The 17,586-nt window shown below is 45.8% G+C and overlaps 2 protein-coding genes across 2 annotated transcripts in view; both read right to left on the bottom strand.

Moving 5' to 3' along the window:
- The window catches only part of prrc1 (proline-rich coiled-coil 1), a 42,068-nt gene that overhangs the window by 3,095 nt on the left and 21,387 nt on the right, over positions 1–17,586 (bottom strand). Inside the window, exons 6-8 of the mRNA XM_083641917.1 lie at positions 16,652–16,815; positions 12,634–12,737; positions 2,247–2,349 (exon numbers count right to left, since the gene is read on the bottom strand). Of these exons, the coding sequence (XP_083498043.1) occupies positions 2,247–2,349; positions 12,634–12,737; positions 16,652–16,815 (371 nt within the window). The remainder of the gene's footprint in view (positions 1–2,246; positions 2,350–12,633; positions 12,738–16,651; positions 16,816–17,586) is intronic.
- On the bottom strand, positions 5,355–8,178 carry LOC310781570 (splicing factor Cactin-like; the record flags this gene model as incomplete). Its single annotated transcript, XM_083642198.1, has 2 exons — positions 5,355–7,431; positions 7,678–8,178. The coding sequence occupies 2 exons, from the start codon at positions 8,176–8,178 to the stop codon at positions 5,479–5,481; spliced, it is 2,454 nt and encodes an 817-aa protein (XP_083498324.1). The 3' UTR covers positions 5,355–5,478.

Genomic DNA, 17,586 nt, shown 5'->3' with positions numbered 1-17,586 from the left:
ATAACGTAATGCATTGTGGGTAGTCGGCTACTAACTGTGGCTAATGTTAGCGGCTAGCTAGCTATGTTACATGGCAGTAAAACGCCACCAAATTGATTTAACTTTTAACCATTTCGAGTAACACACATTTCGAGTTTCCATACGGACCTCCAGCGTTGGTTAGTTGTTTATAACGTGACTATATTTATAACTTTTATAACGGACTCCAGCTTCCGGTTTATAATTCGGGTCTGCAGCCAGAGTATAACAAAGGAAATGGCAAGCGGCAACAATGAGTCACGTTAAACCGGACCTTGTACCCACGCTTCTTTTTTACAGTGGGGCATTCAAAAATAAGGTGGATAGCGTTAGCCGAGTAAACTACATGAGGGCAAGTGGTGCACTGGACATAATACAGCATGGAAGTTTATTTGGAGTCTTGGACTGCAGCGATCGCACCAACGGCAGCAGAAACCGTAAGTTCGGGTGCATGGCGGGCGCGGATCTATAAATAGTATGAAATAATTTATGCGGATTTATGGCGGGCGGACGGTTCATGCATACACGCGGATTAGGATGGCATAAAAGCTCATTCGCGCATCTCTAGTGTGTATACAGTGTTTCCCCTAGAAAAAACGTCAGGCCTGGAGGGATTTCCAAACGTACCCCGACCGCAACGGTGGGGGCCCTCGCTGGCGACGCTAAATGTTCAGCTAACCTGTTCGCATCTATTTTCGCAAAGGCATCCCAAGTATCATTATAGAGGGGGATGCGATGCGATGCGAACCGTTGTATTAATTATGGGATGTGCGTTTTCCCAGGCAACGACACACGTTGACACGTTTTGGAACAGCGCTGCACGCTGGCACAATTCTCCTAAAAGCAAAATGCTTATTGTTTTGAATGATTTGGCATCTTCTATTACTGTCAACACTAGTATTGTTGTATTGTAATAATATGCCATAAAAGGTTTATTGAAATTTTGGGGAGAGCAGGAAAAACAATCAAAAAGAAAAAAAAAGAAAAATTCTCTCTCAATAAAATGTTTTCGAGTTATCCGAGGGCAAACTATGCAAATCGAAGTGGTTTCTGATGAGAATAATGTTTAGAATTAGTGAGATTCTCCACGCCGCCGCCGCCAGAGCAGCAGCGGTGCGTCCGCGTGTCCAGAAGGGAGGCAGCCATGATGCACGGCTGCTCGGCTGGGAGAGAGTGCCTCCAACTCAGACTGATAACATAAACAACATCATTTGAGCTTATTCAGGTAAGATATTAATAATGCAATGACACATCCAGCGGGAAACTGACCATAATGAAGACATGCCAACTTTGACCACGTGGTGTTCAGTATATATAGTTAGTTATATATATACCGTACATATATATAGTTATTTATATATATATATATATATACGGTAGTTATTTATTTATATATTTATTTATTTTTATATATATATATATATATATATATATATATATATATATATATATATATATATATATATATATATATATATATATATATTTATTTATTTATATATATATATAGTATTTATTTATATATACAACAATATATATAACAAACTTTCAAGGATTTGGCATAACCTTCGTTATTTCGAATCCCACATAGGTTACGCCAAACCCCACATAGGTTATGCTAAAACCACCACCGCAAAGCGTCCTCCTGTACTTGGCCAGTCGGCAGGAAAGTATCGCGGGACTTCACGAGACTTGGTGACCGAGATCACGTTTGAGGTAATTTGATCCCTGTGCGACTCCAGGAAACAGCCTTTGGCGAAATATCACTGTGGTGGTTCTTGAGGGATCAGATTATGACGATATTTGGCGAAAACGGGAATAAAAATAGCTATTTAGATGCAGGAAAGACAGGCTCACACTTGGCCCCAAGTCAGCTCCATTTTACAACTGACTTGGACGCTATTGATCTCAAAACAACGCTAGGACGGCCAGAAACGCCGCGGAGATCACTGCTTGAGTGGCCAAATCATAATTAATGCCAGGAGATGGGTCCAGGTTAAAAAAAACCGAAATTCTCCTTTAAGATTGATTTGTACCTGTTGAACATGCTCCAGAGCCAGCGTAATGTTAAGATTGATTTGTAGCTGTTGAACATGCTCCAGAGCCAGCGTAATGTTAAGATTGATTTGTACCTGTTGAACATGCTCCAGAGCCAGCGTAATGTTAAGATTGATTTGTACCTGTTGAACATGCTCCAGAGCCAGCGTAATGTTAAGATTGATTTGTACCTGTTGAACATGCTCCAGAGCCAGCGGCGTCGTCTGGGTGAACATCTGCAGGTGGATGCCCAGACCGGGGTCCTCCAGGATCAAACAGCCGATGTCAAACCATCTGAGCAGACCAGACAAAGGTGCATTTTTAACTCATATTCATGACTTCTAAACTTCTGCATTTGGCTATGCAGGATGACTGTACTGTAGATCCCCAACTACCAATATGCAACCCTTTGAAGGCTGATTCGGCTGATATTTGACTTTAAATAAAAATCTGTTATCAGCCAGTTAGTGTGGTCCCGCCTCCAATACCATGGAGGTAGATATGATTTTTTCCCAACATCTTCAGGTCTGTCAGCCTGGAAAAACCTCCCTCACTCCACCTTAAAGGATGGCTTTACCGGTAATTATGCTCAAGTACAAGTCAAATTACTAGTCCAGGAAATTACTCAAGTAGTAAAAAAGTAGCCTATTTAAAAGTACTCAAGTGAAAGTATATTGGCGTACATTTTCATTATTTACCTAAATAATTACATTTCACACATCCAGCACGTTGGGTTAGGGTTAGCTGTCCCTAAGCTAAATTAAGCTGTCCCTGTCTTTGTCTTGTCTTTCATACTGAACAGCTGGTTCAGATGCAGCCAGGGATGCTCAGTTTGGTGATTCTCTCCTTTGCCAGACGAGCTAGAGCTGCTAGCAGCAACAATATCACAAACACATACATCCAGTTAGCTATATGGCTATCATCAGCAGTGTTTAGCTAAGGCTATCATCAGCAGTGTTTAGCTAAGGCTATCATCAGCAGTGTTTAGCTGAGGCTATCATCAGCAGTGTCAAATGAAACTGAGGCTTCTGAACTAATGTCACGATGTGGATCATTACCATTTAGTGGATCGTCTACCCGTCTAAATCAATTGGCCAGTTTTGAATGTGATTTCATTTAACTAGGGTATCGGCCCAGAACCCGAGGCTCGCCCGCTGCGCGCCGCACGGCAGCCACTGATGACATCATCCAATGTGGGACAAAAATTGCAGAGAAACAACGGCCGCTGCACGGCCTCGCCCTCAGCTTGGCTGCTGCGTGGCCTCGCCTGCCCTATTGGCACGCGCAGCGTACAATTGCTCAACTTCGCATCACTGATGACATCACAAATGCTTGAGTGACCATCACTGATCACATCACGGAGTGCTCGAGTGACTTCACTCGGCGCACAATTGCTCAACTTCGGCCTCGCCCGCAGTGCGGCTGCTGCGTGGCCTCGCCTGCCCTATATTGGCAAAATTGCTCAACTTCGCATCACTGATGACATCACTGTCACTGATGTCACAATGCCTATGACATCTTTTTTTTTCTTTTTTTTTTGCAGCTTGAAAACATCTTTTAACACCTTGAGTGCCATGGACGAGATATCTCGTCTTACATAATCCAACTGTTGAGTGCCAAAGACGAGATATCTCGTCTTACATAAACATTTTTTTTTTTTGACGGTGGGACATCAATCAACCCCTTTTACGTCTTCTATATCAATATTGGAGGAAGAGAATGTGTATAATCTATGTTACCGACCACTAAGTGGCGACAGTTCTCTCCAGACAGAGAGAAAGCCACAGCCACGGGTCCGCTAGAGAAAGCCAGTCTAATTTTCAAGGAAATAGCTGGGCGAAAACTCTTTCGATTTCACACACACACACACACACACACACACACACACACACACACACGCGCGCGCGCGCGCGCACACACACACACTCGAGTACCTTTGCGCATAAATAAGACGAGAATCGCAAAAGCTTCTTCAAAGCTCTCAGCCGACACCTCAAGAAACGAACGAGCCAGTTTTACAGTCCTGACTGCCCGAGAGCGGCCGCGGAGCCTCCTCCCTCCGCAGCACAGACGGAGGGAGGAGTTTGGAGACACACACACACTCTCTCTCTCTCTCTCTCTCTAGTCCCGAGAGAGAGAGAGAGGAGAGAGAGAGAGAGAGAGAGAGAGGAGAGAGAGAGAGAGAGAGAGAGAGAGAGAGAGAGAGAGCACACAGAGTGGGAGACAGACACGCTGTGGGGGCAAAGAACGGACAGAGATCTCTTCCTCTCAGAGCCGCGGAGCAACGCGCGAACACACACACACACACACACACACACACACACACACACACACAATACAGTATACAGACTTGCCCAAGGGCACCCATAATCACAGGCACGTGAGGTGGTTCTAAAAATCCATTTATCTCTAAACTCTCTGAAAATCTCTGAAACCATGCTGTACTCAACGGCTAATATCTACATAACTACTAACTCTGCAAACTAACTCTTTTAGACAGAGAAAGCACACATTCTATTAGTTCTTTTTAGATGATTGGTGTTCACGAAGTCTTAACAGAAAAGAATCCTCGGCTCTTAAAATGAGCCAGAATCCTCAAAAAAAAACCTGGCACAACTTACCTACAGGATTGAAAAAACGGCTGGCACTCAATGTGTTAATGTGTAATTTTCAGTTTACAATACAAATTATTTTTTCAAACAACAGAACAGAGTGGGTTGTAGCTTTACCAAATTAAAAAGCTGCTCTTTGGCATAAGAGTAGCTGTAAAATCACTGACGGGATTGTGGGCCAAAATATTTCACTGGTACTCTAGTCTAAGGCATACAAAATAGCCCTTCAGCCGGAGGCGGAACTCGCCATTTTCGGCTGCTCAGAGACCTCTCTGGGCTTCCCCCCAACTGTGCAACAGTCTCTGACACTGGGGACAACTGTTGCAAAAAAAACATATTCTGAAAGAAGTCCCCCTCTTCACCTTCTTTCCAACTGTGGCTGACGGACATGATCTCTGTTATAAGGATGGAGAGGCTCAGATCTCTGAGAACCAACAAACTAGGAAAGTTTCTGGCTATTTGGGACCCATTTCTAGCCTACCTCGATGAGGTTGGGGACGGCAGGTGACTTGCCCGGCTGGCTCCTGTTGGACACTTTGCGTGGGACGCCATGCGTGACATCTCCGACAAGCACATAAGCACGATGGTAGCACCACATTATGACTGTTGATATTATACATGTTTGTTTTTTGTTTTTTTCCCTCTGAGCTTGTTTTGTGTTCTATATTGCTAAAGTTGGGGGGGCGAGAAAAAGAGTAGCTGTAAAATAATGCAACAAAACTAATTTGACTGTATTACAAAGTACTGATCTATGGTTAAATCCCAGTAACTGGGTGTTGGTCCATTACGGCAGTGTTAGGTCCACCACAGACTATCTCCTGTAGCGGTACCTCTTGAAGTGGAACCACAGCTGGAAGATCCCATTGGCGAACTGACAGCGGAAGCCGTGGCGGTGGGAATACTCCCACTCGCGGTTTACGATCTTGAAGGCAATGTCCTCGTACGGAGGGCCGGCGTGGAACCGCAGAATCCCAAAGTCCTTGTTGTCGGGACTGGGCTCCAGGAAGTACTGCGGGGTGGAGCGTTTGTTGATCAGGTCCGGGTAGAAGATGTTGAACTTGTAACCCTGGACAATCTTGGGTGGAGGGTTGTCGAAGTCGTAATGCGTCTGGTTGTACTTGTTCCATTCGAAGCCTGTGTGGACCCTGTTGAAGAAGCGGGGCTTCCTGGGCCGGTACTTGTCGGCCCACAGGTACAGCTTCCCTGTGATGGGAAGCTCCACGCTGAACTGGGCCTCGTCGTTGCCCATGCCCTCTCTGGCGCGCCGTACAGAGGCGTCTTCTGCGCTCTCACTGGCATCACCTGTGACCTGCATCTGTCTGCGTGCCAGGTGCAGCCTGTGTGTGTCCTCCTCTGGATTGATGGTGTGGGTGTCGAGCGGCAGCTCGGAGGAAGTGAGCAGCGTGGGACTGTAGCGGCCCGAGTCGTACTCCGCCTGGCTCTGCTGAATCAGATCCTCCTCCGTCAGCACCGCCTCCACCACCTCGCCCTTCTCCTCCTCGCCACCCTTTTCTCCCGCCTCGTCGCCATCTTGCTTGGCCTGTCCCGCGGTCGATGTGCTCGGGCCCTCCTCCTCATCCTCATCCTGACCCTCTCCCGTTGCTTTGTTCTCTTTGGTTGCAGGGGAGGAAGGGGACGTGCCGGATTTTTCTGCCGCTGTTTCAGCTTCCTCCTCGTCTGGCTCCTCTTTGATGATGGGGAAGAGAGGTTCCCTCTCCACTCCTTGTTCCTGTTTCAGCTTGAACAGCTTCTGACGCAGCACATCCTGATGTCTCTCTCTCAACCTGGCTCTTGCCATGTACACCCTGACTTGCTGCAGCAGACTCTCCCAGTAGCCGATGTCGAGGTTGGACCCTCCGGCCCGTATCTTGGTCTCGATGTTCAGGTGCAGCGCCTGAAGCTGGCTATACGACTTTCCTTTGAAAACACACTGGACATCGGTGCTCACCGACGTGTTGATGCCCTCGCGACGATCACCTGGTCCTTTCCCTGAGGCCTCCAGTTTTCTGAGTTTACTGATCTCGTCCTCAGTAATGGTGGTCATGTCTCTCCAGAAGTCCACGTTCTTCCCTTGCTCCAACTCCATGTACACCTTAATGTCCTCCAGCAGATCATCCATGTCGGTGACTGTAAGCCCATTGAGGAAGGTGTAAGGCTCGTGCATCTCGACGGCTAGATCGTCATCTTCTGCACTGATGTACTTAGCCAGCAGGTCTATGGGCTTGGCACGGCCATCACGGATACGGATTTTAGACCGTAGTTTGGCCTGGTGCAGGTGGAAGTTGTCTTCCTGTTCAGCCCAGGTCTTGAAATGCTCCGCCTCCTTCTCTCTCTGCAGCATCTCCAGCTCTGTCTCTCTCATGGCCTTCTCTCGCTCCCTCTCCAGACGCAGCTGTTTCACCTTCTGCAGCTCTCTGCGATTCTCCTCCTGAATGTGTTTGTTCCTATCTTTGAGATCTTTCTCTCCAAGATGGCCAATGCCTTTCATGTCCAACGCCTTCTGCCACTTGAAGGTGCCTAACAAGTTGTTGTCACCAAAGGGGTTGTCTGCGTTGGTGTAGCCCATGTACTCCTCGCTCCAGCCCATCTTCTCTCTCTTCTTCCTCTCCTTGGCCTCTTTCTTGGCCAGTCTTCTGGCTCTCTTCTCCTCAGGAGTCTCCAGAGCTTTCAGCATTTCTTTCTGTTTCTTCGTCTCTTCCTTGTCTACGTGGCCAGAACCTTTGCCCCCCGGCGAGCCTCTGCGGCTGTCGCGCTCTGAGCCGAGCTCTCAGAGGAGTCGGGTGAACCGGAGAGGGCCCTCCTCCTGTCTCCCTCGCCCATCCCGCTGCTTCTCCCTCTCCTCTCCCGTGCCCTGTCCTCACTCCCCTGCCTTCTATCTCGGCTTCTGTCCTCACTCCCCTGCCTTCTATCTCGGCTTCTGTCCTCACTCCCTTGCCTTCTATCTCGGCTTGTGTCCCCGTCTCCCTCGCTCTCTGCTGTTGCTGCTCCTCCTCCACCTCTCCCTCTCTCTGTCCTTCTCCCTCCTCTGTCTGTCTCTGATGGGACTCTCTCGGTCGGGACTCTTCCGTCTCCTCCTCTCTCTGTCGCTACTCCCCCCGTGGGACTCGGGAGGGGACGGAGACCTTCCTCTTCTCCTTTCTCCTGGAGCGTCTCTCCGGCTGTCATTTTGCTTCCTCCTCCCCAGTTTAGGATCATCTGAGTCAGAACTGGATGGATCCCTTGATCTGGTCGTGGGACGGTGTACCCCTCGTCTCTCCGGGTCGCTCCTGGAGGCACCGGGATGGTCTCTGTGTTGAGGCCGGTGTCGGGCAGCAGAGCCGCCGCCGCTGCTGCTGGGGTCTCCGCTGCTGGACCGTCCACATCTCCGGGCGTTCCGCTTCGAGTCTGCAGAACGACTGCGACCTTTCCTTTGCTCCGGGGACCGTGATCTGCTCTGTCTGCTCCGGATCATCTGCTCTCGGTTCCGACTTCGGGATCTAGAACGGGATCGACGACGTCTTTTCGAATCCATGGCGAACTTCAACTTTCCTTATTGGGTCCGGTTTCACAATGCCTATGACATCACTGATGATGTCACAATGCCTATGACATCATCACTGATGTCATAAGATGATTTTGGTCAATAATGATGTCTTTATGATGTCATTTATGATGTCATTTATGATGTCATTTATGATGTCATAACTGACGTGACGTCATAGAGAAGGTGACGTCGGAGATGGGGACGTCTTTTAGTGACGTCATTTGGGCTGAGGGGTATGATAGCATGGGGTGTCTACCTATGCCTTTTGGTCTTCCATGATTGAAATTCAGTCTAAGACTACACTTCAATCATGAGAGACTTGTAAGACATTTTAACATCACCGATAAATGTCCCCATTCTTTAGACCGTGGGGGCAAAATATTTTTTAAATTTCCCACACTGCTTGTGGGTCAAGCACAGGTGACTACTAGTATTGACACTGGACGCAGTGACGCAATATTGATCAGGCAGGCAGAGCCAACATCAGCAACAGCAAAGATAATGTAGGCAATATCAGATGAGTCACATATTGCATATTTCTACTTTCACAATGAAAATGAAAAAGTGCAACAAGCCTTCAGGTGTGCAGGGGAGAAGAGGGAGGAAAGAGGACGAGGAAAGGGAGGCAGCTATGTCAACAAAATGCCCTTTTGTGTTTCTGTGTTATTGTAGGAGCTAACGCTAGTATTAGCTAAGTAATAAAGCTAAAGCTGAATTGCAGAGTTGCAATTGCTTTCCTTGCTTGCTTTGAGTCTCAAGCTTTATTCGGCTGTAGGGTACAACATTCTATCAGTGATCAATGATGTAGCTATTCATTAAAAAATCCATTTGTTTGTCCTACTCTGCAGATGCTTTTGCTTGTAATAGGCTATTAACTGTACCTGTCTATACAGATACACTCAGCACATTTTTTTACAAAAGCCCCCACTGGAGATGATCTGGGGGAGGTTGCACCAACTGGTCTTAACTATGCCTGGTCGTAACTCCTACGTCGGTCTTAGTTAAGACCATGGACTTACGCCTGTTGCACCAACACGGCTTACGTCTGGTCTTAACTATGCTGGTCGTAGCAATGCGCGTCCATGTGTATTGCCAGGGAATGCACCCTGATTGGATGATGTTGCAAAAAATGTGCCTCGCGACCTGCTTGGAGCATCACTGTGCCACTACGCTCTCTCAGCCACTACTGTAAAACACCCTCCCTCCTCTCACCCTCCCTCGCTCCGGGGGAAAAACGGCAGCGATTGAGCCAGAAAGACAGTCTGAATGAAATTGAATGTAACGTTCCCAATTCTATGTATTAAATTCTAAAAAACTAACGGCAACATTTTGGAAGGCTAAGCCACACAACTAGTTAGTTATAATCTAACGTCATGCTTTCAAAGACGGCGAACTGGCGGTGTTACGACGATGACGGTCAAAAAGGTCTCCGCGGAGATCTCTTACAGGCAGGCTCTACGCCTACTCCTGACCAGGCGTAGGAGTTACGCCTGGTCGTAGTGAAAATAAGGCTTAAGCCGTCTTGGTGCAACCGGCGTAGCTGTTAGGTCGTAAAGTTACGACCAACTTAGCTTAAGACCAGTGTAAGACCAGTTGGTGCAACCGGCCCCAGATGTCCATCAGATGGACCATGCTGATACAGTATATTAGTGTGTGCATGTGCATTGATTGATTGTTATTAATTAGGCTATATGAGATGATCAGAATCCATCTGCACTGAGGCACGTTTTAAATGCAACACAGGATCATGGTCTCTCTAGTTTGAATCACTTGCCTCTTTTAAAATTGTGTCTGTTATTTACAATTTTCTTTTGACCAAACTACTCAAACTAGCTGCTGCTGCCCTAGCTGCTCCATGTAGGAATTAGCCTGCAGCTAGCAGGTGTAGTTTGGTCAAAAGAAAATAGTTCCTACATGAAACTGCTCATAACAAGGTCTGTGGATTATCTTGAGTAACGAGGTCATGATTTCTGGAAAGAGACAATGCTGTTGAGTAGGGGTGCACCGATCGATCGGCAAGCAATCTGTATCGGCCGATTTTGACCTCAAATATGCGATCGGCTGATTGCCGATATTTCGGCTGATTGCCGTTTTTTTTTTATATATATATATATTTTTTTTTATAAAAAAAAAGCCCTATCACTAATCAGGCTTTCCAACGATATACAATGCCAATTGGTATTATTAAAGGGGAGAAATAATCGACTGAAATAACGTTTCCAAACTTTTTTTTGAGGAGTTTATATATTGGTAATCGGTGGATGATCGGTTGGGCAGACATAGGCGATCAGCAATCGGTGATCGGTGGCAAAAAACGTGATCGGTGCACCCCTACTGTTGAGTGGATCAAATGTATTTCTTTGGCACTTTGAGGACCACAAGCCAAGTGCCATCCACTTCCATTGTATTGGAGAGAAGGCAGAAACTCTGCAGCTGATATCACAAAACAATATAGATGGATAAATAGCACTGCAGCCAGGTGAGAGGGCAAATATGTGTTTTGGATTTTAGGGTGAGCTGTCCCTTTAAAGTTGTGAGAGGGCGTGGCCTCTCAGCTAAATTGTCATAACTTCATGACAGATTCACACATCGTCACAAAACTTTGGGGAGATGTTCTGATATCATCACTGACCATGTGTGCCAAATTTTGTGCAATTCGAGCAAAAGGGGGTGCCATAAACAGGCGTGGTCTAACACAAAAAAGGCTGTAACTCAGCACCTGTTTGTCATAATTGGTGAAAGTGGGCGGGGTCTATGGTCGTGTAAGCATGTAATAGCGGTAAATCAAGTCCATTCACATCATGAGTTGCAAACCTCTCAGCCTCATCTGGAATGGCATTTCTGACATGCTATTTTACCATTTAAGCAAAAGGGGATGCCTCAGATGCCAAAAGTGGGCATGGCCTAACACAATAACGGACGTAACTCCACGCCCGTTGGTTCAATGATTGCAAAACTTGGCACATATACCGAGGGACATATTTGGACCATGTACCAGAACCACTGCCACTTTTTTGCGACATCATTGCAGTTAGGAAAAGGCTTGAACCCCCTGTAGTGGCTGCTTACGGCTATAACCTTTATTGAACTTGCCAAATTTTGAATTCGAGCAGGTTATTACAGTTTGAAAGTTTCCCCCACGTTCGACCGGATGTTCAAATTGTGTATAAAAGGGACAGACAGCCCTACTCTCAATAGGTGCAATTATCTGACAAAAACCTTAAAGTTGTGTGTGGATTGGTGCATTGGTTTTGGAAAAATAAGGCCAGGGAGAAGAGATTCTAAGCATTCCATGAAGACAGTAGTGGACTGATGCTGAAAGATCTAGTAAAGGCTGAGTTTGGTTCCGAGGGCTTTAGGGTGAGTTTGGTTCCGAGGGCTTTAGGGTGAGTTTGGTTCTGAGGGCTTTAGGGTGAGTTTGGTTCCCAGAGCTTTAGGGTGAGTTTGGTTCCCAGGGCTTTAGGGTGAGTTTGGTTCCCAGGGATTTAGGGTGAGTTTGGTTCCCAGGGATTTAGGGTGAGTTTGGTTCCCAGGGCTTTAGGGTGAGTTTGGTTCCCAGAGCTTTAGGGTGAGTTTGGTTCCCAGAGCTTTAGGGTGAGTTTGGTTCCCAGGGCTTTAGGGTGAGTTTGGTTCCCAGAGCTTTAGGGTGAGTTTGGTTCCCAGAGCTTTAGGGTGAGTTTGGTTCCCAGGGCTTTAGGGTGAGTTTGGTTCCCAGAGCTTTAGGGTGAGTTTGGTTCCCAGGGCTTTAGGGTGAGTTTGGTTCCCAGAGCTTTAGGGTGAGTTTGGTTCCCAGAGCTTTAGGGTGAGTTTGGTTCCCAGGGGTTCCCAGGGCTTTAGGGTGAGTTTGGTTCCCAGGGCTTTAGAGTGAGTTTGGTTCCCAGGGCTTTAGGGTGAGTTTGGTTCCCAGGGATTTAGGGTGAGTTTGGTTCCCAGAGCTTTAGGGTGAGTTTGGTTCCCAGGGCTTTAGGGTGAGTTTGGTTCCCAGGGCTTTAGGGTGAGTTTAGTTCCAAGGGCTTTAGGGTGAGTTTGGTTCCCAGAGCTTTAGGGTGAGTTTGGGTCCCAGAGCTTTAGGGTGAGTTTGGTTCCCAGGGCTTTAGGGTGAGTTTGGTTCCCAGAGCTTTAGGGTGAGTTTGGTTCCCAGGGCTTTAGGGTGAGTTTGGTTCCCAGAGCTTTAGGGTGAGTTTGGTTCCCAGAGCATTAGGGTGAGTTTGGTTCCCAGGGGTTCCCAGGGCTTTAGGGTGAGTTTGGTTCCCAGGGCTTTAGGGTGAGTTTGGTTCCCAGGGCTTTAGAGTGAGTTTGGTTCACAGGGCTTTAGGGTGAGTTTTAGGGTGAGTTTGGTTCCCAGGGCTTTAGGGTGAGTTTGGTTCCCAGAGCTTTAGGGTGAGTTTGGTTCCCAGGGCTTTATCTTGGCGCAGCAATGTGTGACACTGCTCTTCTGCTTACTTATCAGGAAAAAGCTCTGCGATGAAGTTTTCCACAGAGACGACCGGCTGCTTCTCGTGGATCAAGTTAGCCCGTCGCAGGCTGTCAATGCGCTCCTGAGCTCCCTGCACACACACACACACACACACACGACACAAAGGTTTGAGAGCTATTGTTCAATGTTCTAATTAATAACTTCACAGGTCGCGTTTTCCTAATCTGTCAGTTTTGGTATTCCTCCATAACTTGGTGTGAGACTATACCATACTGTGTGTATGTTTGCTTTTAATCTACACTATCTACTCTATCTATCTACAATATCTATCTACTTGATAGATGCTGGAATAACAGAAAAACACACACAAAAAATGATTTTCTTTCCATGGGTATGAATATGAGTAGATTTCCTGCTAATTATAGTCAAATTACTCTGCAAATGTGTGTATGATTGATTTCTCCACTCTTTCCAGCACTTCACTGCGATTGACTGTCAAACAGCATAAATCAGGGGTGCCCAATAGGGAGATGGTGATCTACCAGTAGATCTTGGGCCATCAATGAGTAGCTCGCCAAAGAAATCCAAAATGTAATGATTTCTCCTTTTAATGCATAAACTAAATCCCACTCATGTATAGCTAACTCAGTATCTACAGTATTTAACACTATAACAATCTTAAATAATGTTAAATAGGTAATAACATACTGTTAAAATGTGCTAAATACAGTATGTACTTTGGGGGGGGGGGGGTCAAAGGGAAAAGAAGTAGCTTGCAACTAGTTTTATTTTTTGTAAGTAGCTCTCATGCTGCCATACATTTTACCTCAACAAAAGACATTAATTAATTTCATTTGACTTGGGTACAGAAAGGACTTTCAATAATTGTCAATGGAATACTGACAGTCTATCCAAATAAGTGGAACAAGGAAGAAGATGGCAGTCTACACCAGCGTTTCTCAACTGGTGGGTCGCGACCCAAAGGTGGGTCGCGGGGCCGTTTTGATTGGGTCGCGGACATTGGCCAATTTTTTTTTTTTTTTTTCATATTTCATTTGAGTTAAATTCAGATTATTGAAACTGGATTAGCCTGACCAGTTTTACTTGTTTAACAAGCTGAAGCATATGCTCTGCCTGTAATTCAAGAGAAGTCTGCCTTTTCATTTCATATTTAATTTTAGTTCAATTCAGATGATTGAAACTGGATTAGCATGGCCCCAGTTTAATTAAAAGTTATGACCAGTTTAACTAAAAAGCATATAGCCTGCCTGTGATTCCTTTTTATTTCATATTAGTTAAATTCAGACTATTGAAACTGGATTAGCATGACCAGGGTAACTTGTTTTATTATTATTATTATTATTATTATTATTATTATTATTATTATTAACTTGTTTAAAAACATATAGGCATGTAATTCAAGATAAGTCTGCCTTTTATTTCATATTTCATACAGTTCAAATAAGACTTTCTGAGCATGACCAGTTTGACTTTAATTTACGGCAAATTTAAAAACATATAGGCCTGTAATTCAAGTCTGCCTTATTTCAATTGGTTTTTAGCCCTAGTTGCACTTCTGTTGCACTTTCTTGTTCATTTGAAGTTTATAACAGTGCATTGTGCATTGTGTATTAAATTAATGCGCTATTTTTTGTGCAATTAATTTGAGTGGTTTAAAAAAAAATCTGAAATTTGGGTCGCGACTTCATGACAAGGAAAATAGTGGGTCCTGAGGCTACACCAGTTGAGAACCACTGGTCTACACAATGATGTCAGCAATGTTTCTCTCTTGAAGCTTTCATTAGGCCAGTGGTTCTCAAATGGGGGTCCGGGGACCCCCAGGGGTCCTTGAGGGGGTTCCAGGGGGTCCCCAGCCAAAAGGGGGGTAATTTATTTTAGCTATAATTCCATTCATAAGTAACACAATGACTATTTTGGTCATGGGTTTTATACACTTTCTGTAATAAAGCATCAATCTTATTATCATATGGTGGACCGTGGGACAAAATCCTATCAAATGGGGGTCCGTGGTGTAATCTTTGCCAGTTTAGGGGTCCCCCCCATTTTATCCCATTTTTATCCCCCAGTGCTAATTTAAATGTATTTATCCTGGTTGCTGCTCCACCCTCTGCCGATCTGGGGAGAGCCGAAACTGGCTCCATGCTTCCTCCGAGACATGGGCAGTTAGCCAGCCGCTTCTTTTCACCTGACAGGGGAAGCTTCACCGGTAGGACATAGCACGTGGGAGGATCACGCTATTCCAACCAGTTCCCCTCCCTCCGAACAGGCAGGCGCCCCTAACAACCAGAGGAGGCACCACATCAGCAACCAGGATATTGCATGTTTTTGGTGAGGGCGTTCCTGAAGGAAACCCCCGGGAGGCACGGGGAGAACATGCAAACTCCACACAGAAAGGCCCTTTTGACGACCCCACCCGGGCGGTGGGCACTCGAGGACATGCAGACGGGCACGCATTCCTTCAGCGTTCACAGCGTCCCAGGTGGGAATCGAACCCAGGACCTTCGAGCTGTGAGGCGACAGCGCTTACCACTGCACCACCGTACCCCCCTCAGTATAGGGGTCCTTCATATGAAAAAAATTGAGAACCACTGCATTAGGCAACGGCAGAATCCTTGAGTTAAATCAAACAGAAACGCATCACATTTGAGTGGACTAACTCATATTAAAATGAAACAAGCAGATAGATCTTCTGTGTATCATAATCAACTAACCTGGCCCAATATACTTAAGTGTGATGTTGGATTAGATGCGATGTTAAAAAGGGAAAAATAATCACTAGTTAGTTTAAGATGACAGCCATAAATTACAATGAATAAAGTTCTCACCGTATTCATACTCAAACAGTATGCAAAACTACTGCAAATATGTCTGAGTTGTTGGCTTTTTAACACGTTCACTGGCATTGCCGAGTCAACTCATCAAGCAGAAACCAACGGTTGACTGCCAATGGCGAGTCAACTCGTCAAAAAAACGTGGGACGTGGATCCAAGCTCCCTACGTCTCCTATAAAAATATGGGAGCCACCGAACGTGTACAACCCATTCCACCGACCCACTAAGTGGCGACAGTGCTCTCCAGACTAGAAAAAGCCGAGCCAAAACTGCAGGGGAACGCGCGATGAAACCATTCTCATACTGTAAAATGGATTGGCGAAAACGCTTTTGCTTTCGCGCTGGTTGCTGGCGGTGGGGGATTGCAAATTTGCATAATAGATTATGGGTGCAACACACTTTGAAACACGCAGCATAAATAAGACCAGAATCGCAAAAGCTTCATCAAAGCTCTCAACCGAAACCCCAAGAAACGAGCGAGCCCATCCAGACTCGCCCAAAGAGCGGCCGCCAGCAGACAGGCAGCAGCAGCAGCAGAAACTCGCTTGTGACACGCCCGCTGCAGAGCCACGGAGGCAGGAGGAGAACACACACGGAGGGAGGAGTTTGAAGGAGAGGGGGGTTTCCTGCTGTTATGGAGGAAATTACTGTTCAAAACTATTGTTTAGATGTCTGACGTCTTACTGATGCCAAAAATGAATGGTTAAAGTGACTGTTCTATCGAATTTCACAAAAAGCCATTTATCTCAGCTTAAATTTTCAGACGCTGAAACCATGCTGTATTCAAGTGCTAATGCCTACATAACTACTAAGTCTACAAACTAACTCTTTTAGACAGAGAAAGCACACATTCTATTAGTTCTTTTGAGATATTTTGTGTTCACAAAATCTTAGCAGAAAATAATCCTCGGCTCTTGAAAGATGAGCCAGAATCCTCAAAAAAAAACCTTGGCAGAAGCTACCTACAGTAAAAAAAAAAACGGCTGGCAGTGAATGTGTTAATACTGTAGATTAGAAGGAGTCGGGAAAATAGGATCTGATCAATTTTGTGTATACATCTCTTGAGTGTATTTGATATTGCGGGGAAATATTCCATGATATTCATGGGATATATTCAATAATATCGAATATCACCCCAAGCCTAATTCCCGCCATCTCCCAATAGAAGCCGGCACGAGAAATGGAGAAGTACCTTGACACCGGCTGCATAGCCCACAGGTTGCGGGGCGATGTTGGACTGACCGGGCTCTCCGGTGACCATGGCCATGCCGAACACCTCCTGGAAGGCGTCTCTGATCGCCTCCACCTTCATCTCCCTGTCCGACGTCACCACGATGTCCACGTCGCCGCCGGACTCTGGAGAACAAGAACGTATCAAGTGGATTCAGAAAGAGCTACAACAGAACAGGCACGCAATGAAAAATCCCTCTCAGCCACGCTCCAATATAGCAACTACCCTCAGACAGATAATGTATATATAGCAACTACCCTCAGACAGATAATGTATATATAGCAACTACCCTCAGACAGATAATGTATATATATACTGTAGCAACTACCCTCAGACAGATAATGTGTATAGCAACTACCCTCAGACAGATAATGTATATATAGCAACTACCCTCAGCCAGATAATGTATATATAGCAACTACCCTCAGACAGATAATGTGTATTTATACAACAGGTAGTTCCGGCCGAGCAATTTGATTGGACAAGAGGGATCTTACGAGTGCCTATATTTCACGATAATGCACTGGCGCTTCACTGTGTGTAGGGTAGGCTATATCACTCCGCTTCACAGCTGCTCTAATCAACAAAACAAACACCAGCCACGTTACATTGAACGTCATTCGAAGCGTAACCGAGAGCGCAAAGATGGATTTTTTTCCTAACATAACTTTTGACTTAAACTATGAATGCTCGTCAGAAGAGGACGAGGGGGAGCAACATTCTTCTTCATATTTCATATTTCACCTGCAGGACTTGACGATTTGGAGAAAAACAAAAACGAAGCAAACACTGTGAAGCAAACAGTCTGGGCTGTGAACTGCTTTCAAACTTGGCTACGTTCAAAAACTATGACCATCAACTTCCAGTCAATTGAGAAGACAGAGCTGAATACTGTT

Source organism: Poromitra crassiceps (assembly GCF_964638095.1).
Source record: "Poromitra crassiceps genome assembly, chromosome: 8".
NCBI lineage: Eukaryota > Metazoa > Chordata > Actinopteri > Beryciformes > Melamphaidae > Poromitra > Poromitra crassiceps.
The sequence above is the reverse complement of the archived record's forward strand: the minus strand, read 5'-3'. Positions and strand labels throughout refer to the sequence as shown.